The sequence below is a fragment of the Temnothorax nylanderi genome, unplaced genomic scaffold (assembly GCF_030848795.1).
Source record: "Temnothorax nylanderi isolate EJ_2023f unplaced genomic scaffold, tnyl_v1.0 TNYL_tig0890_pilon, whole genome shotgun sequence".
NCBI lineage: Eukaryota > Metazoa > Arthropoda > Insecta > Hymenoptera > Formicidae > Temnothorax > Temnothorax nylanderi.
This window is the reverse complement of record NW_027249952.1, coordinates 28,304-56,165: the sequence shown is the minus strand read 5'-3', so window position 1 is coordinate 56,165 and position 27,862 is coordinate 28,304. Positions and strand designations below refer to the sequence as shown.

Below are 27,862 nucleotides of genomic sequence, written 5' to 3'. Positions count from 1 at the left end.
ACTAAGCTTTGCTCGATATTTGGTATCAATTTGGCGTCAATTGTGTACGCATGTTTTGATACGTAATTGCTAGCAGTTTGTCGACAACATTTGATAAAACAAATTTTGATGCAAATTTGTACCATTTCTGAAACCAAAATTTGTAGCAAGTATTTGGCATTATTTGTTCGAACAGATTTGGCTATCTGAGTAGTGCAGCCAGTTCAGCTGTAAAGAGCAGACCAACAGTCTGACCTGATATCAGCTTACGCCTGCGCACGAAGGCTCTCGCGGTAGAGAAATCCCACGTTCTTACGACTGCACATCACTCTTTCTTTCGTATGTAAATCCGTAAACATTAACAGTATTCTAATTTGTAGCAAAAAAGTGATATAGTTATTGTTGTAATACAGTTAAAAAGCGTAATCATTGATAGAACTGTGTGATACTGCGGTGAGCATATATTTTTTGGTTAAAATGCAACGCGAACAGAATAACTCAAATACCGGCCGTAATAGTTGCACGTTCGTATTCTCGGAAAATAAGTATTACAACAGCAAAAAATAGCATAATTGAGAGTTCGGAAAAATAGTAATAAAAATATGAAAATATCCCACGAGTACTAAAAGAATCTTTAATGAAGGTTAAGAAACGCTTTTTGCCACGAGGTATAAGACCGCCGTTTAGAGTCATCGTTTAAAATCGAACTTTCAATTTGACCCGAGTCGGATCGAGTCAAAAAATCGAAAACACTATTCTAATACTCTCTCTGTCTCTGTCTCTCTCTCTCTCTCGCTATCTATCTGTCCTTGTTCTTTTTCCTTTATGCTGATTCTTATGTTTTGTTTACGTCGCAATATTGCTCACATATAAACCCAGCAAACACAGAATATTGATAGCAAATTGCGCACTCGGTGTATTCTGTGTTTGCTGGGAAAGTATAATTTTGATTTTATGTTCAGAATAATGTTATTTAACATTAAAAAACTGCAGTCGTTCTGTCGTTATAATTTCCAGTAAAAATTGATGTTGCCTCAAATTTTGTTTTTTTTTTATATTTTTTTTCCACAATTCTTTCATAAAGATTTAATGTTCTTTGTTTTTTTAATATTTTCATATTGCATATATTTTAACAGTTGCCGAAGGTTTGATCGTGTTTATATAAATGAAAACATTTCAAACTTTTAATAACTTAATACCAAATTTTTATTTTTATGACTGGAACACGATACACACATTTTCAATTTTATAGGAACAATGGAAGAAGACTTACAAGATGTCAAGTTGTTTGGCTTAGTTTCTTTCTTGGATGGCAATGGTTCATTAGAAAGTATATATATAATTCCGAAACCATGGATTTGGATATGTTCAGAAGAATCTGACAACGACCTTTATTGTCATTACATGGACAATACAAAAGATGAAAAAGCTATGGCTAAATTCAGAAAGAAGATCGAATTCTGTGAGCCATTTGAAGAATCTTGGCCTCTTCATCGCATAGAAATAAGAGGCTCAGCAGGTGACCCCATTAGACAGATATAATTATTGCTTTAAATGACTCGTATAATTAGATACTTAAAAAAACTCGTTTTATCATAGATTCTTACGCAGAAGCTAAAATCAAATTGGAACAACTTAATAAAGCTTCCTTTGCTTACTCAACAAATAAACTGGTGAGTGCAAAACGAAAAGGGGTGAGTGCTAAACAAAAAGCAGAGAAAGACACAAAAAAATTGAAGTCGACAAATATCAAATATGATCTCAAGACAATTACCGAAGAGTTGGAAAAAACGAAAACTGATTTCAATGATTCCCTAACAATAAGTAATGAGGATACTGTGGATGAAGAAGAAGGTAGGCATCATCCTTCTCGTTCAATAGTTTTATTTTATTCTTTTCCTCATTTTACTATTTGTGTTTTTTTTATTTCAGTTGATACTTCACCGTCATCGTTACGAAAATCTTACATTAATTCAGATAATTCAAATTTGAAAGAAAGAGAATCGCCCATCCCAAAAATCCGAAGCAAATACGAAGGAAAATCACCCATTCGAAAAATACAAAATATCATTTCAATAGAGGACAGTTCTTTAGATGAGAATGACAGTAACAGTAAACAATGTGTCAAAGAAGTGAGGTCAAAAAACAAAGAAGAAAAAGAAACAAAAACTACGAATTTGATGTCAAACTCGGAAATGAGTCAGATTCTATGCTCTCAGTCCTCGAATAAGAATTTATTAGCCGAGAACTGGAAGAAAAATTTTAAAGGACAGAGTTTTCGTGAGTTTAAATCTAAAAAATCCCTTCTAGCAACATCCTTCAATGAGAACATAGTAGAGAAATCAAATGTCTATGATTGCTTCACCCGCAGAAAACAGTTAAATATGAACTTTATATGGACCTTAATAAAATCTCCATTTAAATTTTATTTGATTTAAATTAATGCTGAATAACTGCATTAATATGGCTCATATTTGTTCTATATATAAAACTTAATTAAGAATATAAGAAGAAATGCCGATATACATTTCGATTAAAAATCTCGAACATATGAATACATGTCGTATATTCTTAATCGACGTGTATACTCGTACGTATGTTTCGTAGTATACAAAGTATATATACGTACTTCTTACAGTATCATTTCATCATCAAAATATTCGTATTTAATTTGGCTTAATAAGGATTTAATTAGCTAATATATTCAATTTAAATATTAATCTTATTGAAACCATATATGAAATTAATAAGTTGTACATTTTATTCAAATTTCATTAAATTCAAATAAAACTTTTATATGTTCTTAATATGTTGAATTCAAATAAGACCTTTATATGTTCTTAATAAGTTCTAAATCTAATTTAAATTTAATTAAATTCAAATAAGACCTTTATACGTTCTTAATGAGGCTTTTAAGGCACAGCGCGCGCGCACCTGGGGCTGGATCCTTGAATTTATTCGCAAGAAAAACGTATGCGGAAATTCTGCTCTTATAAAAAAGTTGCAAGTTGATTAACTAAAAGCCATGCGATCAACTTGCAACTTTTCTGTAAGAGTAGAATTTGCGCATACCTTTCTCTTGCGAATAAATTCAAAAATCCAGCCCCTGTTGTAGCTTGCCGAAATTTTGCGGTTTCAATCAACAGGCAATGTTTTTCAAACGTTTTGTAATATGTGTTTAAAACTGATTTTCAAATATTTTTCAAACGTTTAAAAAACATTGTCTGCTAATTAGGATAATAATGGGATTAGAGAATATGGTATCAACAGAGAATGAGTTATAAGATAAAAAAAAACGTTTATGAATTACAATTATTGTGTTTATATTGGTTTGCTTTAAATCCAGTGGTACAAAAGAAGATAAGTAAACTTCTGATAAAATTAACGAAATGCGCAACACTTGCGCAGTAATCGAATACATAAAAACAAATATTAATCGCTAGCAACAAAAAGATTGATGCAGTTGCACAAAATATTAATCACCATAAAAACCAAGAATACAATTTGCTAGCTCAAAAGAATAAAAATAGAGACATTTTTTATATACTTAATCAAACTGAACCCTTATGGAAAAATACACTCAACTTTTGGTGTTAACCGTTAAAAAAACACCATAGAAAAACTCTTAAAGTTGGGTGTGATTTCGGACCAATTGAAGGTTAACCATCATTTGAAGGTTAATCTTCAATTGGCGGTCCGAAATCACACCCAACTTTAAGAGTTTTTCTTCGGATGATGGTTAACCTTCAAGTGATATTTAACCTTCAATTAATGATTAATCCTTAAAAAATGACGGTATAAACCCTAAAAATATGAACCCTCAAATGAAAGTAACAAATATGGCGTCCCAATGAGAATCTCTTAAGGAGGGTGGTTAGTCAAATCAATTTGATAAGAATTAGTTCAATGGAGAATATTCGTCTATGGGAATCTGTCGTCCATATATGCCAAAGTTGAAGATAATCGTCTGCATGGTTGTCGAGTAATTAATTATTGAAGTTATACTCTTGTCTCTCTCTTATACACGGGCGACACAGCAAAAATGTTACCTAACCTGTAATGTAACTCTCGAAAGCATATTAAAAATGATAATAATTTAGTGAAAATAGGTGCAAATAACTCTTTACATATTTAGGAAAAACTTTCTCGAAGACTGAAATGATTCGTCTTTATAGTTATCAAGAAATTGTAAAAATAAAAAAAACAGGACCACATTTATTATTTCCACATTTCAATGTGGATAATAACGTATTTGGGTTTCAATTGTACAAACAACTCTTTTTAAACCTTAAGAAACAGCAATTAAATGCATTCCACATATTTATTTGCTAAAATTCGTTTATTTCACGCGACGAAAATCTAACCTATATGCTTTTCCCCTGCCGCGCCGCCTGCCTCGCACCGAGAACTAACCAACCTCCTTAAGGACTCCGCTCGCTGAACCGGATTCCTCGCCTCGATCCTCCCTCTCGGACGCTAGCTGCCGCAGCTCTCCCTTTCCTGGGAAAAGGGAGAGCGAAGATATCCCGAGAAGATATCCTATCTCCTAAATATATCTTCGGGATATCTTCTGGACGTCTTTTTGATATGCATGCTATGTGGGAAGCCAATGACCTACATAACTAAAACTGAAATTATAAAATATATGTACGATGTAGACAGTATAAAATAATTAACATAATTAAACATGCAGATTTGTGGTTGATAATGACAAAATTCAATAATAAACTTATAACCTAACAGACTACAACGCAAGACTAACATAACTCGCAGGTTTATTAAAATCTTATGAATCACAATTTTTGATTAAATATGAATATATGATGGGTCAATGGGAACACTTTCAATTAAATAAAAATTTAATTTGGGTGTTAATTAAAATTTTATTTGTTTCAAATACAAATAAAATTTGAACTCAGGATGGTTAGATGCTTATTAAATATTAATATGATCCATATATGCGCCTGGACAAGTTAAATCCAATAGCAAGATCTTATTTAAATTTAATTTCGATCCAAATTTGGAACATATTTAAATTTAATTACTTTTATATTCAATATTTGGTTTTTATTTGAGTTTAATTTCGTTCATATAAATGACTAATATAAACCATATTTAAAACATATTTAACTCTTTTCCGCGGGAAATACAGAATAAACAGTGACACAGGCAATAGACACAGAGTTTCAGTCACGTTGGAAATTCTGTGCCTATTGCCTGTTGCCAACCAATCATAGTATTCGAATTTTTTAGGTTGTAATTAACGATTTTTTTGTTATTTCCTGTTCCTATTGCCTGTTGCCTGGCATTGTGCAAGAGGCTTAATACGGCTATGCGATTGGTTCATGACATTTTAAGATTCAACTTAAGACGGACTTGAATATAAGAACCGACTATGAATATCGGCCTGTCACCATATGAGAGTATGCATAGTCATCGGTTCGATATCGATCGACATCGAATCGATGACTATCTGCATACTATATGGTGATAGTCTCTTAATTTTAGACAAAATTTTTAGAGTTTTGAACACAAGTAACTTAGAAAGAAGCAACTTAATGCCAAAACAATTTGATTAAAATCGGCTGATTTTCAATGTCAAATTCGATGTCGATAAGTCATCGTTTCGATATCGAATAGATGACCGACATCAATTTTGTAAGAAATATATATATATATATATATATATATATATATATATATAGGGGAGACCGGGGCCTAACCGTCAGTTTTTTTTCGGTGCCGATTTTTAACAAGAAAATAAATAATTTTAGTTAAATGTGGTATACCACTGTAAAGAGTGAACCTTTAGCTACAAAGATTATATAGGAAATTTTTATCTACGTCGCTTTGTTTAACCGGTATAGAGCAAAAACGACAACGGTGGAAAAATTGAAATCTCAAAAATGCCGGGGTTTAACCGTTACACTGCATTTTCAATACATATACGTACATCTAATCCTGAAAAATGATAAGATACATCTTAATAATTGTTTTTTAAGAGAAAAATATAAAAATTTTATTTAAAATTTTTATGCAAAACATTATTAAAAAATAGTTACGAGGGTTCCTCTTTCCGCAAAAGTCACTCGCCCGACTTGTTTCACTCCTCGACGTCCGATGACTCTATTCGGTGTCTGAACGGTTGTAATTCCCGTCTCATCCATATTCCATATGCAGTAAGCCTGGAAATGCCCGGAAATGCCTTGGAAATGCACCCGTACTGCTTACTGACGGATTAACCCCAAACACAAGTTTCAGGTTTGATCGCCCACGAAATATTAGACATCAACGATAATGAAAAAACTACACTGGATTCGTGTTCAGCATGCATTACTCTTTATAATCACGTACCTCGAGATTTGGAGAGCAAATATTATTGCAGATATTACAAAATTTCCACGCGCAGAAAATGTAACTTTCACCTTCCGAAAACACGTTTGCCCTCGTAAAAATCATAACACGGCAGGTAACCTGCCGAAACTCCGTTGGTCACATGGGTACCATAAGCAGCGTTTACAATGTTAATAGCGAGTTCGCACAATATACAGGTTCCGAGATATTTGATTTGACGGTTCAACCCCGGCGACGGTTAGGCCCCGGTCTCCCCTATATATATATATATATATATATATATATATATATATATATATATGTATATATAATTACAAGACACGGTTTTGAAAAAGGATGCGACTATAAATTCCCTCTATGTTTAATTTCTTATTTCTTATTCCTGTCATTGTGCATGAGTCCTTATCCAGTCAATATTGATGCAATAATATGAACTGTGGCATTATTGGTTAAACAAGGATAATTTCGTTGCAATTCTCCTATCATATTCTCACAATTTTGATCAACGACAGGGAAAGAAGTGCGCATTTCAGTATAGTAAATAATTTAACATATTTCATTAATTTTGAACGCGGTTTTGCATTTGTTGTATGACCGATACAATTTGAATAATTATAAATAAAAATAATCAAGGTTAGATTAAAGTTCAAACAATATTACTTTCTTTATTTTTTTATGTTTATAACTTATATTTTATGATCCTTAGAAGAAGATATTGATAAAGAGGCGTTTCTGAATATAAGCGAGACCGAGGTGTCACGAATAATATCTACGATTGGAGGGATTCACTGTTTTCTTGAGAAAGGAGATTATTGATAGACAGTATTAAATTGGTAAGACAAAAGTTTTTATGATTTTTAGGATTTTAATAAACAGCAAAAAATAGTTATTTTAAAATGTGTTTACAAAATTAACGTCTTGCTATCTTTATAGGAAAATATGCATGAAATATCAGACAACGATAATGATAATCAATTGGAAAAGTTACAATGTCAAAATCAGCAATTATTAAAACCCCTTTCAGTGAAAACAAAGTCTGTTATCCGTAAAGAAAGAGAGTGTGAAGGATCAAATTTTAAGCAAAAAGAAATAGGGTTTTTAAAATCATCTTGCAATGATAATGCTCAAGCTTCGGTATACAAAATAAAATACTCCTTTTCTTAAAAATTTGAATCAAAGAATAAAATATAAAAATTGAGATATACAATTAATATAAAATATGGTCGAAAGAAATATATTCAACAATGTTTTTGTTTTGTTTTGATAGACATTGTATACACAAAAAAATCGTCTAAACGATGAAACATTAATTGATGATTATCATTACGAAAATTGTCATAGCAGTGGGAATGTATTAAACGATTCATCAGATATATTGAGTACCGAAGAAGATAATATAAGAGAGAGTTCTGCATTAAGGAAATATGACAATATTTAAAAAAAATCGAAGAAAAGTAGTAACAATCAGAACGAGTTAAATAAAATTTCATGCACTTTAAGTCAATTTACATCACTTTAAAATACGGTAAAGTTTTCATGCAAAATTTTATAAATATTTTATTTATTTTATAAATACTTTACTATGTATGTAAGTTTTATTGTATTTCCCCGTAGGGTTCACAATCTACAAGGCGTTTTTATGAGGAACGTACCCAAACCTCTTACAATTTTTCTCCCCTTCTTACCCTGGCCATATACGACCTTACATTTATTCTAATTTCCCTATCCCTCCCCCTTCTTCCTTCCCCCTCTGTTTGACCTCTTCCGCTTCCTGCGCTTCTGCGTCCCTCTGCCTCCCTCCTTCCTGTCTCGGCTCTTCCCTGTCCTCATCCTCGTCCCTCGGCAGCTTATCCTCCGTCTTTCTTGCACTCACGTCCTCCTCCGACCACAATATACTCCTGCCTTCTTCCCTTCTCCTTTCTAATCTCCTCTTTTTCTCCTCTCTACCCTCCATTCTTTTCCCCTCCATTTCACTTCTTTCCCTCTCTATTTCCATCATCCATTCCTCTCCTCCCCCTTCCTCATTCAATACCCAACCCACCGCTTCCTGCCAACTTCCTCCTCCTGCTTTCCATCTTCTACATTTCTCCCATACATGCTCCCACGTTTCCTCCCTATATTCACACATCCTACATTTCTTCTTCTCTTCCCCTTCCCAATACCTGCTCTCCCTCATCTCACTCCCTAACCTAAACCTCGCCACCCTTCTCCATCTGCTCTCTCCCCATCCCTTCTTCAGATATCCCGGAATACCCTCTCCCTTTATTACTTTGTACCACCTATTATAATCCGATTTCTCGATCTTCTCCCATCTTTCTTTCCTTTGCGTCTCCTTGTCTCCTCTAAATAGCTTGCGGTGCCATTCGTCTCCATCTTCTCTCAGCCTTTCCAGCTCTTCTAACCCCACTCCCCTGTCTTCGAAGAACCCTCCTCTCTCCCGTTCCCAGCTAGATCCTACTCTCCCTTCCTTCTCCCTTCCCTTCAACTCTTCCCAACATATCCTCGCCAGCTCACTTCCTTTTCCCTCCTCCAACTTCTTCTCGAATCTCCACGCGCTCATTTCCGCCCTCCCTCTTAGCTTCTCCCTTTGCAGCTCCTCCCTAACTAGGTACCACGGTGTTCTTCCATCTACTCCCAAGACCCATCTGATATACCTTTCCTCCAATCTTTCCATTCCTTCCCTCTCTCTCCATCCCCATATTTCCGCTCCATACCCCATAACCGTCCACACCAGTCTATCAAACAGCCACAATCTTTCCCAAATCTTCTCTTCCCTATCCCCCAAACCTTCCCCATCACCGCTGCCGCCTTCTTGATCCTTTCCCTTACCTGTGCTTCCTGTCCTCCGTTCCTCTAAAACACGTAACCCAAATACCGAAATTCCTTTACTTCTCCTATTTCTTTTCCTTCCCATCTCCATCTTCTCTTACAGTCCCTCCCTCCTTTCTTAAACCTCATTATTTTTGTTTTCTCCACATTCAACTCTATCCTCTTCCTACCTAGGTAACCTTCCAGTCTTTTTAGCATACTCCTCATTTGATCCTCATCCTCTGCAACTAACACTACGTCATCGGCGTACCCCAGCGTATATATCCTCTTACCTCCTAGCATTATCCCTCCCCATTTAACCCTGCCCATTTCCTCCTCCATATCTGCTAACATTACGTTGAATAGTAACGGGCTCAACGGGCACCCCTGCCTTACCCCCCTCCCTGTCCAGAACTCTTCCCCTATTTCGTTTCCCACCCTTACCCTACTTCTTGTCTCCCTCAAAATCTCCTCCGTCCTTCTCACCAGCTCCTCCCTTATTCCTCTCTCCCTCATTGCTTTTATTAATACCCCTCTATCCACCGAGTCGAACGCCGCCTTAAGGTCCACAAAACATGCTACTAGTTTTCCCCTTTCTTCTCCAACCTTCTATTCACCAAGTAATTCAGCACATAAATGTTATCTATCGTTCCCATTCCCCTTCTGAATCCAGTCTGGTTTTGCGGTACTATTCCCTTCCCCTCTAGCTCCTCCCTTAACCTCTCTGCCAGAATTGCTGTGTACACCTTATACAACGACGGCATAATTGTCACCCCTCTATACTCCTCCGCCCTTTTTCCTTCCCCTTTCTTTACAATTGGTGCGATTATCCCCTCCTTCCAATTTTCCTGCCATCCTTCTCCCTTCCAAATCCTGTTCATAAATCTCCACGCCCAATTCTCCAGCTCCTTCCCCCCACGCTTCCATACCTCACTTGGTATCCCATCCCGTCCCATTGCCTTTCCATCCTTTAACTTCCTCATTATCCTCCTCATTTCTTCTAAGCTTATCTCATCTTCCTCCTCTTCTTCTTTTTCCTCCCTCCCACCTTCCTTCCCCATCCTCACCCTCCCCTCTACTCCTCCTAACAACTTCATAAAGTGCTCTTTCCATTCTTCCTCCTATATCTCTTCCTCGATTCCCCTTCTTTTTCTCCTCTCTCTATTTACTATCTCCCATACCTCCGACTCCCTCCTTGCTTCCTCCGCTTTTCTCTCCCATCTCAAATTTTTTTCTTCCTTCTTCCTCTTACATAACTCCTTAACTCCTTCCTCTTTTCCTTGAATGCACTGCCTTCTCCTCTTTCCTTCCTCCATTCCCTCAATTTTCTTCTCGCCTCCTTCTTCGCTTCTCCACAGTCCTTATCCCACCACCCCACCTTCTCCTTCTTGCTTCCCTTCAACTCCTCCTCTACCCCTTTTATCGCCTCTACTATTCTTGTTTCCATTTCTTCCCATTCCTTATTTAAATCTTCCTCTTTTTCCTCTACCTCCCCAATTTTTTCTACGAAAACCTTTACTCCTTCCTCGTTCCAGACTCCCCTGTTTCTTTTCTTCCAGCCTCCTCCTCTGCCTTCCCCCTCGTTCCCTCTTCTTAATACCATTTCCAAGGGCTGGTGGTCTGAGTCCACTCTATCCCCCACCGTCAAACTCTCTATCTTCTCTCTTACTTCCCCTTCCCCTATTGCATAGTCAATCATCGTATCTCCTCTTCCTCCCGTGAACGTAAATTCCCCCTCTTCGTCTCCTCTCACATTCCCATTGAATATTTCCCATCCTCTCTCCTCTAAGCAGTTTACCAGCAACCTCCCCTCTCTATCCATCTTCTTATCCTTCGATTTTCTTCCTCCCTCCATCTGCCCTCCCCTCTCTTCTTCTTCTATACTCCCACCTTCCCGTCCAGTCCTCGCATTAAAATCTCCCCCAATTATCGTGAACCTTCCTTCCTCTTTTCTTTCCATTATATGTCCCAACTCCTTCAAGGTCTCCTCCATTCCCTCCTTCTTTGCGTACACCCCTATAATATACCAGCTCTCACCACCTACCCTAATCTTCCCTGCTATTATCCCCTCCCTATCAATTTCTATCTCCGTTCCCTTCTCTTTTATCTCTTTTCTCATTCCCATTACCATCCCTCCTATCGCTCTCCCTTTTATGTTCTTCCTCTTCGCCGTTTGCACTCCCCATTCGTATCCTTTTGGCAATCTTCCCCTTATTCTTTCCCAGCCCTTTTCCCCTATCCATGTCTCTATCAAGACTATCACATCTTCTTTCTTCAGCCCCTCCCAAAATTCCTTATCTTTATTTTCCAAACCTGCTACATTCCAGAACACTATCCTCCAATCCTTCCTACTCCCCCCGTCCTTGTCTCTTCCGACTTCCGTCTTACTACTCTCTAACTCCTCCCCTATATCCTCCTCCCCTCTTATTCCCCCGTCTCCACTCTTACTCCTCTCCCTCCAACCTCACTTCTCCCCTCTTCCCTCTCTCCCCCACTTTCCTTTCTTATATTTCCCTTCTCATCCTTTAACACACCCTCTTCCATATCCCATCTCCACCATATATTTTCTAGTCTTATTCTCCCCGCTCTAATCCACGCTCTTCTTCCCTCTCTTTCCTCTCTTCTTGCTATATCTCTCAGTTTCCAAATCATCCTTCTTTCCTCCCATGTCAAATCCTCCATGATTCTCTCTTTTCTCCCCACCAGACTCTTCTTTTTCCCCATCACCTCCCATTTTTGTTCTTTATTCTCCAATTTCATCAGCACCATTTCCCTTTCTTTTTCTGCATCCCCCCAATTCTCTTCACCTCTATTGCTTTCACTTTCGCTCCTATTCCTTCCAATAACTTTTCCGCTTCTTCTCTCCTCCCACCTTCTTTTACCTCCAGCCCCCTTATCACTATATTTCTTCTTCTTTCCTCCTTCTCCTTCCTTTCCAGCTTTCTCTCCAACTCTCTCATTCTCTCCTCCACCATCTCTCCTCCGCTTCCTACCTCCTCCTTTTTCTCCTCCTTTCTCTCCTCTATTTTCTCCTCCAATCTTTTTATCCTTTCCTCCACTTTCTCCTTCTGCCTATTTATCTCTTCCCTCTCTTCTCTCCATCTTTTCTCTTGCTCCCTGAACTCTCTTCTCAGTTCCTCTATCTCTTCCCTCATCCTCCTACCTACAAATATAAATACTTTACTAATTATTTTATTATTTTTAATAGGATTTGAAAGAACTGTTACTAAACTTTATAGATGGACAAATTATTATAAAATTTTATGAGAAGCATAACGTACTCGATGAAGCCAAACGTAGAAAATTGACTGAACTTCTTGTTATTCAATTTCTGTTTCAAAAATATGAAAACGGGATAGAAATGTAATGGTTAAATGTTAATAAAACGTATTTTTATGTGTTAGGATAGATCGATATAAATCGATACATTTAGTGTCCTCTCTTGCGTACTCATATGTACTAAAAGCACGTGATAGCGACGTGATGCTGCGATGTCACGTATACGAAAGTACCTATAAGTCAGTCGCGTCGAGCACTTCGCATTCGAGCACTGTAATAACGCTACAATAAAGTATTGTCCATTTTTGGACACGCCGCGAATTTATTCATCCCACTCGCAATCCTGACATTATGTTATATTTAAATTAATAATATAAAAGGTTAAAGCTCTCGCATAAACAAACACGTAAAATACAGGCAAATGAGAGCCGAATAAGCGCCGATTAAAAGGCGACAATTATACAAATATGTTTAAAAACCGAAGACACGCATACCTTTCGGTCCTTAGTTTGGACCTTCTTCAGTGACGCAGAAACACAAATTAAAAATTAAACATGCAGTTACGCCATCGTCAATTAATAATGTATTTCATAAATGCGTTCTAATGCTCGTAGAGTTCGTCTGTTAAATGCCGATTTTGACATTTTATCACAAAAAATCAGGAACTTGTTTCCAAATGAGCGACAGGCATTTTATTATGTACCACCAAAATCTGAAGAACCGTCTCAAAAAGTATCAAAAGGAAAATTACCAGACTTTTATCGAAATAAACTTGATGAATGTCGACAAATTGGACTTATACAGAAGAAACGAAAGAAAACTGGCGAGGATATTGATGAATTAGATATTGATTCAAGCATTAATCTTGAAGGTAATGACAATGGAATATAATTATTTAAATTATATTTTTTTAAATACAAAAGTTTTAGTTACTTAATTGATGTTACAATAATATATCTTGTGAAAAACTATTAAATTTGAATTCTTTTTAATTCAAATATAAATTATAGCTAAGCGTGTTTGCAAAACATACCTGCAGTGGTTACGATACAATACAGCACCTTGGTCGTCTGTCAAAGAACATTGGAATGGATCTCGTGAATTAAGACAAAGTTTCATAAAACAACATGAAGAAAGTGTTTCTGATATTTTTAATGAATATCCAATACTCAAACAGGAATTCGGTTACATGCTTGTACGCAACAATTTTTTTTAAATTTGTATTATATTGTTTCTTATTTCAGTTGGATATTGATTACGATGCTTTAATCGATGAAAAATCAAACATTTACAACGAGTGGCCCGATTTGTCTAAGAAATTAGAAACATTACTGGAAAATCGAGTCATAAAAGATAAAACTTTTGCTAAGCAACTGGAAGAAATCCAACTATACAAAGAAGGAGATGGTAATAAAATATTATTTTGTACAGATTTAAAATTAAAAAATTAACTCTTAATGGATGTAAAGATTGTTATTTATCTATGTTGTACAGAACGTAGAGATGCTGCATTGCTTTTTTTAATACCTGTGCTGTATTCTAATGCGCGACTCAGAATCTCAGGAGGAAACAAGATATGGCGACCTACTATAGCGGAATCAATGGATGCTTTTATTTCTCATATTAAAGTAAGATATTTGTTCATAATTCATTGATATTTTATGATTATATTCTATTGTAATAAATGAAAAATTTCATCTTTGATCTAACTTAAAATAATATATTGTAAGCACTAATTAATTTGTAATATTTAAATAAAAATTTATTACTATAGATCCCAGAAGAGTTGGAAAAAGTAAAACGTCGAAGACAAGAAAGAGCCGCTAAACTAAAAGACACTGTACAGCCATATATAATTGTAATAGGCTCACAATTAACTGTAATTGAGGCTTTTTATATCATCATTGATGATATTATGTATAAAATGGAAAATGTGTTGAAGGCTGTTGACATCCTATACAAGATTTTTCAAGTTCTCAACGTCAAGTACCCACCTGCCTGTGAACAGGTTTGGCTATTTATACAAAAATATATTTATGGGCGAACAACAAAATGGGATAAATATGATAAATTAAAAAATGGGATAAATCCATATCTAAATTATGACTTTGACAATACCGAACAAAATCTTGTTGACTTAAAAAAGCAGTTACTACATGAAACTGCCAAGTTTGTGTCCAGTTTTTATAATGAATTGTCAATGAATAGAACGCATGTGCAAACGATTGTTGATTCTACAAGTATGTTTATCAATAAAATAATATTGGCATGTCTTATAGTTAGGGAGCTGGGTGCCAAATCGGTATATGATTTGTTCATGTTTCATATCGATAGGGATTAAAGTTCAGATCAATACGAATCGATTTGGTCCAGTCAATTAAGATCCTACGTCGCTGCGTTTTTGCGTTACAGCGCTTCAAAATTGTAAAAAAAAAAATGAGTACTAAATCATTTGCTCATGTCTGCCTCTGAGGCTGATGGTCAAAATCATCCTGAAAACGAAGAAAATCCATGAGGCAGACATCCAGGGCTCTGCATTATCACGGGACGTAGTTGTAAAAATGTAAAAAAAAACTCTATTAAGTCATTTGCTCATGGTTCTAGTTGCGTCCATTCGATTCATTATGACTCCCTGAATACGAAATAAATTTGGCAGACATTTTGCTCACTGATTTTGAACTGTACAATTTTTTGAAATTCAAGGAGAATCAAAGGAAAGCGGGTATTACGGCTGATTATTGTTATTATTAATAGTTTTAATATTATCATTTTGTTTAGTAATTTTTATTAACTCAACCCAACAGGTAATAAAAAAGTAAAAAAAAGCACTTGTAGCTTGGCGCGAGTGTCGAGTTTTTCAAAAATATATTCAAATGGTCTGCCTTTGGAATATCAGAGGCCTGGATGTCTGCCTCATCGATTTTCTTCTTTTTTATAAGAAATCTAAACATCAGTCCAAGAGGCAGACATGAACACATGATATAGCACACCTTTTTTTTAACATTTTTGAAGCGCTGTCAATTGACAACGCAGAGGCAACATGCTGGCAGACCATTTTTCTGTGGTCCTTCACATTGTCTTTAATCGAACAATTCAGGTCTGCCAAGTGTACACTTCATATACACTTTTTTAAATCATAAAAAAAACTTAAAAAATTGATTACTACTAAAGTCAGAGCCCTGGATGTCTGCCTCTTCGATTTTCTTCGTTTTCAGAAGGATTCTGAACATCAGCCTCAGAGGCAGACATGAACAAATCATATAGTACCCCCTTTTTTTTTAAAAAATTCGAAGCGCTGTTAATTGACAACGCAGCGCTACCATGGTGGCAGACGCAGTCCTTAATGTTTCTTATGGTACAATTATCGCTATTAATAATGTCTGCCACATGAACAAATCATATAGAAATTTTGGCACCCAGCTCCCTAACTATTAAGCCAAATGTTCTAATTTTTGCCAAGAACGTCGATGGTGCGATTCAATATAAAATTGAACAAGTCTTCAACTTATTTGAAAATCCACTCGAATTACTTGATTCAGAGTTCAAACGGTTTAAATACTTTAAAGAACAAGGTACTTTAATAGAACCAGAACCAGAATAAATATGTAATTGGACAGCAAACTATCGGGAAAAAAATTGATTCGAGTTACGTGATTGTACCAGCCAATGTGACCGGTCAGTATGTGTCCGTAAAAGCAGTTATACAAAAATTATTTGCTTTGCCTAATTTTTTAGAAGAAATTTTAAATTACATGGAAAAGGGTACCCCACGGTAAGATAGGCAAAATGCCACTGTCAATGAAACGGAAAAATGACTTTGGATTTGCATAAGTACACTAAAAAAAGAATTTTCTACGATTTTTTCGACCATCCATCCCCCCTCCTTTTCCTAGTGGCACCAAAAAACCGCTTTTTTCGAAAATTATTTTTTTTCTCCGGTTCCTTCATGTTAAAAATTTTGAAAAAATTTGAGAATATAGCTTATAAAAAGTACTTAGCACACAATTTTTTTTAGCTTTAGGCGCGTTGAATACCTAACCTAAAAAAATAAAATAAATATTTGAATCAATTTTTTTCTAATTTCTTTGATAGTTGCAGGTCTAATTACTCTAGAAAATTGTATATTTTAGTGTTCTACATGTATTAGAATTTTTTCAGATTTTTCGGAATGGTGGGCCGTACTCAAAAATGCGAAAAACTTTATTTCCCGCGGAAAACAGTTAAATATGAACTTTATATGGACCTTAATCAAATCTCCATTTAAATTTTATTTGATTTAAATTAATGCTGAATAACTGCATTAATATGGCTCATATTTGTTCTATATATAAAACTTAATTAAGAATATAAGAAGAAATGCCGATATACATTTCGATTAAAAATCTCGAACATATGAATACATGTCGTATATTCTTAATCGACGTGTATACTCGTACGTATGTTTCGTAGTATACAAAGTATATATACGTACTTCTTACAGTATCATTTCATCATCAAAATATTCGTATTTAATTTGGCTTAATAAGGATTTAATTAGCTAATATATTCAATTTAAATATTAATCTTATTGAAACCATATATGAAATTAATAAGTTGTACATTTTATTCAAATTTCATTAAATTCAAATAAAACTTTTATATGTTCTTAATATGTTGAATTCAAATAAGACCTTTATATGTTCTTAATAAGTTCTAAATCTAATTTAAATTTAATTAAATTCAAATAAGACCTTTATACGTTCTTAATGAGGCTTTTAAGGCACAGCGCGCGCGCACCTGGGGCTGGATCCTTGAATTTATTCGCAAGAAAAACGTATGCGGAAATTCTGCTCTTATAAAAAAGTTGCAAGTTGATTAACTAAAAGCCATGCGATCAACTTGCAACTTTTCTGTAAGAGTAGAATTTGCGCATACCTTTCTCTTACGAATAAATTCAAAAATCCAGCCCCTGTTGTAGCTTGCCGAAATTTTGCGGTTTCAATCAACAGGCAATGTTTTTCAAACGTTTTGTAATATGTGTTTAAAACTGATTTTCAAATATTTTTCAAACGTTTAAAAAACATTGTCTGCTAATTAGGATAATAATGGGATTAGAGAATATGGTATCAACAGAGAATGAGTTATAAGATTAAAAAAACGTTTATGAATTACAATTATTGTGTTTATATTGGTTTGCTTTAAATCCAGTGGTACAAAAAGAAGATAAGTAAACTTCTGATAAAATTAACGAAATGCGCAACACTTGCGCAGTAATCGAATACATAAAAACAAATATTAATCGCTAGCAACAAAAAGATTGATGCAGTTGCACAAAATATTAATCACCATAAAAACCAAGAATACAATTTGCTAGCTCAAAAGAATAAAAATAGAGACATTTTTTATATACTTAATCAAACTGAACCCTTATGGAAAAATACACTCAACTTTTGGTGTTAACCGTTAAAAAAACACCATAGAAAAACTCTTAAAGTTGGGTGTGATTTCGGACCAATTGAAGGTTAACCATCATTTGAAGGTTAATCTTCAATTGGCGGTCCGAAATCACACCCAACTTTAAGAGTTTTTCTTCGGATGATGGTTAACCTTCAAGTGATAGTTAACCTTCAATTAATGATTAATCCTTAAAAAATGACGGTATAAACCCTAAAAATATGAACCCTCAAATGAAAGTAACAAATATGGCGTTCCAATGAGAATCTCTTAAGGAGGGTGGTTAGTCAAATCAATTTGATAAGAATTAGTTCAATGGAGAATATTCGTCTATGGGAATCTGTCGTTCATATATGCCAAAGTTGAAGATAATCGTCTGCATGGTTGTCGAGTAATTAATTATTGAAGTTATACTCTTGTCTCTCTCTTATACACGGGCGACACAGCAAAAATGTTACCTAACCTGTAATGTAACTCTCGAAAGCATATTAAAAATGATAATAATTTAGTGAAAATAGGTGCAAATAACTCTTTACATATTTAGGAAAAACTTTCTCGAAGACTGAAATGATTCGTCTTTATAGTTATCAAGAAATTGTAAAAATAAAAAAAACAGGACCACATTTATTATTTCCACATTTCAATGTGGATAATAACGTATTTGGGTTTCAATTGTACAAACAACTCTTTTTAAACCTTAAGAAACAGCAATTAAATGCATTCCACATATTTATTTGCTAAAATTCGTTTATTTCACGCGACGAAAATCTAACCTATATGCTTTCCCCCTGCCGCGCCGCCTGCCTCGCACCGAGAACTAACCAACCTCCTTAAGGACTCCGCTCGCTGAACCGGATTCCTCGCCTCGATCCTCCCTCTCGGACGCTAGCTGCCGCAGCTCTCCCTTTCCTGGCGGTAAGCTCTCCCTGGTGATCCGACTCTCGTTCGGTTAGTCTCCAGAACACGCGCCGCAACGATCAATCCGTCAAGAAAGAAATAACGGACTCGACACGTTCGAAGAAACGCAAGCAAGTGCGGCCATGACACCTAACGAGTGAGGAAGGAGGCGGGGGCTCTTTGAGAGTGGCGACTCGCGCGTCGCGCCATCTAATGTGAAACGATCGGGCGTTGTAAAACGCGAAAAGAATTCGAGCGCAATATCTGAACAAATTATTTAATTTTTAATAAGTCCAATTATTAATATTTATTTTCATAATTAAACTTATTTTTTATTTTGATAAATGTAAATACAAATATCTTATTGTATTAATATTTAATATTAATAATTTAATTAGTTGCTTAATTTAACTTCTTGTTTAATAAATGAGCGGATGTAGTACTGAAAATGTACCTATTATATAATATTTTAATTTTCAAAATTGTCAAATTACAAACAGGAATTTTGTTGTGACTTTTACAGTTATAAAGTAACTATTTAATGGAAATGGAAGCCTAAAAAAATTAATATTGTAACGCAATTATTATAATGCTCAAATTATAAAATATTTACATTATCCATGTCTGCCAATACAATATAATTTTTTATTCATATTGCATTCTATATAATGGCAATGTTATTATATATTTGACAGGCAAATCAAAATAGCTTTGAATCGATATCGAAATGATGAAATATCCATGTCTTAACAGAAAATACATAATTTGCCTGTTTTTCGATACATATATATTTAAAATGATTAAAAACCCACATAGCATGCATATCAAAAAGACGTCCCGAAGATATCCCGAGAAAATATCCTATCTCCTAAATATATCTTCGGGATATCTTCTGGACGTCTTTTTGATATGCATGCTATGTGGGAAGCCAATGACCTACATAACTAAAACTGAAATTATAAAATATATGTACGATGTAGACAGTATAAAATAATTAACATAATTAAACATGCAGATTTGTGGTTGATAATGACAAAATTCAATAATAAACCTATAACCTAACAGACTACAACGCAAAACTAACATAACTCGCAGGTTTATTAAAATCTTATGAATCACAATTTTTGATTAAATATGAATATATGATGGGTCAATGGGAACACTTTCAATTAAATAAAAATTTAATTTGGGTGTTAATTAAAATTTTATTTGTTTCAAATACAAATAAAATTTGAACTCAGGATGGTTAGATGCTTATTAAATATTAATATGATCCATATATGCGCCTGGACAAGTTAAATCCAATAGCAAGATCTTATTTAAATTTAATTTCGATCCAAATTTGGAACATATTTAAATTTAATTACTTTTATATTCAATATTTGGTTTTTATTTGAGTTTAATTTCGTTCATATAAATGACTAATATAAACCATATTTAAAACATATTTAACTCTTTTCCGCGGGTTTTAGCCACTTTTGGGCCTTTTATGGTCCTCTAAATGATTGATAGTGCCTTAACTGACTCTAAAATAAACATAATATATTACTTTTGGATATATGTTGTCAATATTTGATACATTCCGATACGTCTCATATGTTTTTGAGCATGAAATCAGTCATAACTCAACGCGAAAACCCTACTTTTTGTATAAAAGTGCCTATTTTTCGTCGATTTCTGGATTTTTGGTTATTTTATCTAAGTTTTTTTGCATATGATTGGTAAATGTGAATATAAATATAATAAAAAATTGTACCTCTTATACATATATTTCAAAGAAATCGTTCATTTATTCAAATATATACATTTTCATAAAAAAAAATTAATTTTTATGATTCCATGATCGTCTCTTTAATCCTCCTCGTCACTATCTTCCTCAATTACTGGTGTTACTTCTTCGAAGTCAAACAATGTTGTAAGTATGTCAGCTGGTCGAATAATCGTAGACGTTATTGCTGTAACTGCGCTAATGGTAACAGAACTATAGGGTGTTGCTCGCATATAGCCGCCATAGTTTTTTACCTGTCTCATGCAAGATACTTGTCAAGGATTATTCGACCAGCTGAGATACTTACAACATTGTTTGACTTCGAAGAAGTAACACCAGTAATTGAGGAAGATAGTAACGAGGAGGATTAAAGAGACGATCATGGAATCATACAAATTAATTTTTTTTCATGAAGTATATATTTGAATAAATAAACGATTTCTTTGAAATATATGTATAAGAGGTACAATTTTTTTTTATTATATTTATATTCACATTTACCAATCATATGCAAAAAAACTTAGATAAAATAACCAAAAATCCAGAAATCGACGAAAAATAGGCACTTTTATACAAAAAGTACACTGAGAAAAAGGTTTCTTTGGACCAAATAAGGCTCGTTAACAGATAATAAATGGCATGGTTGGATACGGCGAATCGAATCAATTTGTTGAATCAATGCAATCGTTAGTTTGTGATAATAGTGAATATTCTGTTGCCCCCAAAAAATGTACTTTAATAGTTAATGAATCTGATTTTGGCACGAACGAATATCTTTTTGCATCAATTGAATATTTCTTAGTAGTTAAAGAATATAATTTTGGCACAAAAGTATATTTTGTTACATTGATACTGGCGATGCGCCGCGTAGCGGGCGCGAGCCGAACTCTCTCGCCGCGTGAGAGTGCGCAGCATTATGCGCCACGGAACCGAGCACGAAACAAAAGCAAGATTTCTTATCTATTAAGAAATATAGAGTCGGCTCAACAAATCGCATTCGTTTCACTCAAAAGAACGAACTTTATTTGATCCAACATCTACACACATTTGTATGAAATAAATCATATCAACTATATCGCCGAGTTGACACAAATATGAATAAAAAGGAGTAGTAATAATCGACTCTGACTGGCAATATATGAATTTTATTATCTCACGACGTTTCGACCGTCACTTTCGGTCCTTATCAAGTGTTCTATCTCTTACAAACAATTCAGTCCTGGCATTGTGCCAACAATCCAAAAGTCAAGAAAAGTTTGCGCGTCATATGTAAAGGACATAATATGTGTGGGAAAAGCATGTCAGCAGCCCACGGTTGACAAAGGCACACTGACGGTCATTCAGTGTGCCTTTGTCAACCGTGGGCTGCTGACATGCTTTTCCCACACATATTATGTCCTTTACATATGACGCGCAAACTTTTCTTGACTTTTGGATTGTTGGCACAATGCCAGGACTGAATTGTTTGTAAGAGATAGAACACTTGATAAGGACCGAAAGTGACGGTCGAAACGTCGTGAGATAATAAAATTCATATATTGCCAGTCAGAGTCGATTATTACTACTCCTTTTTATTTTATTCACTGGCGAAGAAAAGGTTTCTTTATTGACAAATATGAATGATAAAGTAAATTAGCAATACCAACAAAACATTCATTTATATTAAATATAATTCGTTTGCTTGAAATAAATATTTTAGAAAAGTGTCAACCATATATATTTAATTGACATAAAGAAACCTTTTTCTCAGTGTAGGGTTTTCTCGTTGAGTTATGACTGATTTCATGCTCAAAAACATATGAGACGTATCGGAATGTATCAAATATTGACAACATATATCCGAAAGTAATATATTATTTTTATTTTAGAGTCAGTTAAGGCACTATCAATCATTTGAGGACCATAAAAGGCCCAAAAGTGGCTAAAAATAGGGTTTTTCGCATTTTTGAGTACGGCCCACCATTCCGAAAAATCTGAAAAAATTCTAATACATGTAGAACACTAAAATATACAATTTTCTAGAGTAATTAGACCTGCAACTATCAAAGAAATTAGAAAAAAATTGATTCAAATATTTATTTTATTTTTTTAGGTTAGGTATTCAACGCGCCTAAAGCTCAAAAAAATTGTGTGCTAAGTACTTTTTATAAGCTATAGTCTCAAATTTTTTCAAAATTTTTAACATGAAGGAACCGGAGAAAAAAAATAATTTTCGAAAAAAGCGGTTTTTTGGTGCCACTAGGAAAAGGAGGGGGGATGGATGGTCGGAAAAATTGTAGAAAATTCTTTTTTTAGTGTACTTATGCAAATCCAAAGTTATTTTTCCGTTTCATTGACAGTGGCATTTTGCCTATCTTACCGTGGGGTACCCTTTGTCAATGGAATCAAATGGTGTTTTAAACATAATTCAAGCTGAATCATTCAAAAAATTACAAAACAAGTATCCGAACAGAATAATTATTCCTCTTATATTTTATTACGATGAATTTGAAGTAAACGATCCACTTGGCTCACATACTGGCACTCATAAAATTGGTGCTGTATATTATTCTTTGCCGTGTATACCTCCACATGCTCAATCTCAGCTTGTTAATATACAAATTGCATTATTATTTAATAGTAGTAACCGAAAAGAATTTGGAAACCGAAATACTTTTTTACCACTCATTAAAGAACTTAAATTTTTACACACGCATCTCCAGTTTACACGACAAAGAATAATATTGATATTTATGTAAATTGTCGCTTAATTGTAGCAGATAATCTTGGTCGTCACGAAATAGGCGGTTTCGTTCAATCTTTTTCAGCCAATAGCCCATGTTCAATATGTAAAATATCTCGTAACGAATTACTGAGTGCAACTTGTGAAAAACCTGAACTTTTACGTAACGTAGAAAATTACAAACTTGATGTTGAAAAAAATGATGTTAGTACAACCGGAATAAATGAAGAATGTGTATTTCATAAAATAGAAGACTTTCACATTTTGGAAAACAGTGCTCTTGATATAATGCATGATATTTATGAAGGAGTTTGCGGATACAATCTGTCTCAAATTCTATTACAGTATATTGTAAATTTAAAGCTTTTTACACTTCAAGATTTAAACGATCGTATCGGAGCTTTTAACTTCGGTGTAAGTGAATTATGTAATCGAATTCCTTTTTTAAAAAGAGAAAAATTAAATAATTGTCATTTGGGTTTTTCTGCATCTCAGGCAATACGTTGTACCGTTCACTGTTACCATATAGCGCTGGTTCCGCGTCGGTTTACCTTTCAAAGAATAGTTAAAGTAAATTACCTTTATTTTACGTACATATTATTTTTACAGTCCACATCGTATAGTGTAAATACAAAGATTACATAAGGATTAATTTTAAGGCAGCTGTGTTTGACATGAACATAATAGTAATTATTGCCAATGTACTTATAAAACTAATATGATTATTTTTCTTAGGATAATTGTCATAAATTCATGAGTATTCTTTAACACTGCTAAAGCAAAAATAGTTAATAGAATATAGGGGAGACCGGGGCTAAGCCGACAACGGGGCAAACTTGACACTAGGCTTTTTGCCAATTTAAATCTATCGTAGAAACTTGCATTTCCTACTGTAAATGCGTCTTTATGTGCCAGTATTATCAACGGAATTTGGTAACATTCTGAGTTATAGTGTAATTTTTAACGCGACATAAGCGTTTTTGATAGTGAAAAGTAATTTTTCTGATCTCTCGAAAATGTCTACTCTTTCATCGAGCTTTACTCTTGCGAATCTACCGGTAAGTGATTTTGATGGGAAATTTGATGCTCTATATGAATCCGATAATCGTTTTTGCATATTTTCAAAATGTTCATGTTTTTGAAGTGACAAAAGTGAAAAACGACGTCCGGGGCAAAGTCAACACCACGCCGTTTCGTCGGCTCCCAGTAACAAACGATGCTTGTCATGCAGCCGTATGGCTCATGACAAATGTATGCGCACGTCCGATCGCGAGTTTACTTGCATTAATTGTTTTTCAGACATGAGTTTAGATGAAGATAATTGAAAGTTCAACAATTTTTGTTCTCATTATTTCAAATGATTGTTCTAGCTACTTTATTCCGAATTTTTGTACTTTTTAAATACACAATAAACAATGTATTTTCATTTTCAGACAGTAAAAAATAAGTTCCAGATCAAATTGTGTCGATCAGACAAAGTGTTGAGTTTGCCCCGGCGGGGTGTCGAGTTTGCCCCGGCATTTTTCAATTCGAAAATTAGTCTTCGCGTCACTTTTCCTTTCCTGGCGGCAAAACAAAGCGACGTACAGCAAAACTTCCTGAATCAATTTTGTACCTGAAGAAACACTCTTTAAATATGTACCATTGAATTTGCCTAAAAATTTTAATTAAATATTAAAAATTGCCTTTGAAAAAATAGTGTCGGCTTAGCCCCGGTCTCCCCTACATTACACTGTTATAATACGAAGGGTATATAGTAAGTGTTAAATCGCTTGATAAGTTCTTAAAGAAGTGTAAGTTCCGGCAGTTAACGTCGATTCCAGATTCTAACAAATCGCATTAAGTGCTTCTCCAATAACTATAATGTCGACTCGAATCGACAACCGCGTTGATTGGTCGCTTAGAAATCGTGGGAGATAGTAATAAATCGTAACCAAGCCTTTTGATCCCGGTATCGTAATATCCGTGTAGAGAGTCCTGCATAATATCTACGCCTCAACGAACATCCGCGATGCAACGGATATTGATGCTCATATAATCCCGGGCACCCGCGATGTTCGCGAGGTCATGCTTAATGTAAATGGCGTCAAGCCACCCGCAATTAACTCAGGATTGAGTATGTCATGGAGAGCCAGATATATATATATATATATATCCCTCTCTTTTACCGTACCGTACCTGGATAGGTAGGAAGCAATGGCACCTGGCAGGATGCCTCTCGCAAGGGCACTGCCGCAATGGCGGACAATTGTCTTGTCGCCTTCCGCGTGACTTGGTCACTGTAGCCGCCCTCCGTTTGTACGCTAGGTACGTGGCGATGGCAAATTCTGTAGCTGCCCTTAAATGTAGCTGCCCTCCGATTGTGTTGCTGCCCACAATTGTACGCAAGGTACACGGCAATGGCAAGAATGCCCCTCGGTAATCGTATACCAGTCACAACGTGACGAGACAATGTCGTACCATGACCCACACACGACTACTACACACGCACGAGAGGCGCGCTAGAGCCCGTGTTGTTCGCTCCGCGCGACGACAACGCCGCCACGGAGATCTCTTCGTCGATAGTTTACCGTCGCTCAATCCGTGACGTCGATAACATTGACCCTTTCCGAAACAACGTTTTATAAAATATTTTGGTCTCATTATTTCGAAATATGCGAAATGAGATTTTCGTGCTCATTCCCTTCGGCTGGTACTCTTGCAAGTATGGTGGTGCACATGTTCGGGGCGGTTTGTCGGCCGAAGGGGATGAGCACGAAAATCTCATTGTGCATATTTCGGGAGCACATAAATCGATAAACATTTTAAGACAAAAACCAATTCGTTATCTGTATTTTAACTGGTACTTTACTTTTGTACGTATGGGGTGCTCACGTTCGGGCCAAAGGGGATGAACACAAAAATCTCATTGTGCATATTTTGAAAGTACACAAATTGAGAAACATCTTAACAAGATAAAAACAACAAGATAAAAACCAAATCGCTATTAGTATTTTAACTGGCACTTTACTCTTATATTAATTGTGCATAGATCTTTTTTGGCGTATATCTTTTAAACTATTACAGATAGGCTAATTTTTGTTTAAGGCTTTTGAAAGCACATAAAAAGCACATAATTCTAGCATACTGAGTTTTTTATTTTATATGTTATTTTAATGAGTGGGGGTGCTAACTTACGTTAAGCCAGCACTCCTACTTTCAATTTCGATTTCTCACTAAACCGCTCGAGCACAAAAATCGTGAATAGAGCACATAATTAGCACATAAAGAGCATTTAATTTCTGTGCATGTGTTATTTCGGTTTTTTTGTGGAAGGAGTGCTAACTTAACAGACATTTTTTAAACTGTGTGCCGATAAGGACTTTGTCGGACTTAAAACGCAATTGTGTAAACCAAAACTAGAAATAATATCTAATTAATTTGATTGTTAAGTAAAATAATATATTACAAGAATACTTATAACAGTTATACAAACTTATGGATAGATCAGCTTGTTAGACATAAATTATTTTCTATGCCGTGTAACTATCTTTTTGTAAAAGTAACAAAAAAATAATGAAGACATTTACTACTGTATTATTGTAATAAAAGCCAATTAAATCTGAAATTTAATCTATAGGGGAGACCGGGGGGCAAACTCGACACCGGGGCAAACTTGACACTAGGCTTTTGCCAATTTAAATCTATCGTAGAAACTTGTCTTTCCTACTGTAAATGCGTCTTTATGTGCCAGTATTATCAACGGAATTTCGTGACATTCTGAATTATAGTGTAATTTTTAACGCGACATAAGCGTTTTTGATGGTGAAAAGTAATTTTTCTGATCTCTCAAAAAGGCCGTAGCCGGATTAGAAGAGTCAATGTGCCCCCACACGGATCATGCTCATTTTTTTGCTTTGATTGCTATCAGTGTCACTTACAATTTAGTCAAATATTAGCCCTTAATATTGAACTGTTTTGCTGTAAAAAATAAAAATAAAAATTTTGAAAATAATTCATATCTTTTGATCGGCTTAACCGATTTTGATGAAATTTTAATATGTTGTAGATATCATTAAGACACATTTGTGGAAAATTCGGGAAAGGTTTCTGATGACAGAAACATTGATAAAAAACACTAAATAAATGTTCTTGCTTTTTTTAGTCCCGATATCTTTCTGGCACAATTACGAAAAAATTTTTGTAGAATCTTGGAGTAGTTTCCTATCAGACATAATTTTTTGGAAGCAATAAAATGGGTAGGCGGTACTTTTAAAAAATAAAGTATTTTTTAATATTTTTTTTAAATATGATATGCTTTTGGTACGATCGCCATATATTTTATGTAGAATTTTGGGATAGTATTCTAGAACAAGTAATTTTTTCGAACCAATAAAATGGGTGAAAAGTACTTTAAAAAAACAAAATATATTTAAATATATTTAAATATAAAAAAATATTTTTATACATATTTAAATATATTTAAATATATTTAAATATGTATAAAAAATATTTAAATATATTTAAAACAGACGGCATCACGCCTATTATCAATGAAGATAGTGATGAAGATTAGTCCAGCCATATAAATATAACTGTAAATAATAGGTAGTATAAGAGTAATTATGTGAACAAATGTGTAT

At 34.7% G+C, this 27,862-nt stretch overlaps 2 protein-coding genes and 1 long non-coding RNA gene across 7 annotated transcripts; 2 read left to right on the top strand and 1 right to left on the bottom strand.

Annotated features, from left to right (window-relative positions):
- The first annotated feature begins 28 nt into the window (after positions 1-28).
- LOC139785807 (uncharacterized) lies at positions 29-7,984 on the top strand. 4 transcript variants are annotated; one of them, XR_011722089.1, is made up of 7 exons: positions 29-318; positions 1,232-1,498; positions 1,579-1,833; positions 1,912-2,259; positions 7,040-7,166; positions 7,267-7,467; positions 7,601-7,984. XR_011722089.1 is itself a non-coding variant. In XM_071724982.1 (6 exons), the coding sequence occupies exons 2-5, from the start codon at positions 1,237-1,239 to the stop codon at positions 7,147-7,149; spliced, it is 975 nt and encodes a 324-aa protein (XP_071581083.1). In that variant the 5' UTR covers positions 29-318; positions 1,232-1,236; the 3' UTR covers positions 7,150-7,166; positions 7,267-7,984. The 4 variants fall into 4 exon arrangements, 3 of the variants coding, with proteins under 3 accessions (XP_071581083.1, XP_071581081.1, XP_071581082.1); XM_071724982.1 differs by having other exon boundaries at positions 7,267-7,984; XM_071724980.1 differs by lacking the exons at positions 7,040-7,166; positions 7,267-7,467; positions 7,601-7,984 and having other exon boundaries at positions 30-318; positions 1,912-2,602.
- Positions 7,907-27,161, bottom strand: LOC139785805 (uncharacterized). Of its 2 annotated transcripts, none has more exons than XM_071724978.1 (2): positions 25,419-27,161; positions 7,907-12,304 (listed from the first exon to the last, which is right to left on the bottom strand). In XM_071724978.1, exon 2 carries the CDS (start codon positions 9,251-9,253, stop codon positions 8,042-8,044), a length of 1,212 nt encoding a protein of 403 aa, XP_071581079.1. In that variant the 5' UTR covers positions 9,254-12,304; positions 25,419-27,161; the 3' UTR covers positions 7,907-8,041. The 2 variants fall into 2 exon arrangements, with proteins under 2 accessions (XP_071581079.1, XP_071581080.1); XM_071724979.1 differs by lacking the exon at positions 25,419-27,161 and adding an exon at positions 18,680-19,986.
- On the top strand, positions 13,033-14,370 carry LOC139785810 (uncharacterized). The gene is made up of 4 exons (XR_011722090.1): positions 13,033-13,291; positions 13,431-13,827; positions 13,915-14,048; positions 14,195-14,370. It is a non-coding gene; the product is annotated as an uncharacterized lncRNA (long non-coding RNA).
- Positions 27,162-27,862: the final 701 nt, after the last annotated feature.

Coding starts and splice junctions, on each gene's coding strand:
- LOC139785807 (XM_071724980.1), top strand. CDS start 1,237: ATGGAAGAAGACTTACAAGATGTCAAGTTGTTTGGCTTAGTTTCTTTC. Junction 1,499..1,578: donor AGAAATAAGAGGCTCAGCAG/GTGACCCCATTA, acceptor GTTTTATCATAG/ATTCTTACGCAGAAGCTAAA. Junction 1,834..1,911: donor TACTGTGGATGAAGAAGAAG/GTAGGCATCATC, acceptor TTTTTATTTCAG/TTGATACTTCACCGTCATCG.
- LOC139785805 (XM_071724978.1), bottom strand. CDS start 9,253: ATGGAGATGGGAAGGAAAAGAAATAGGAGAAGTAAAGGAATTTCGGTA.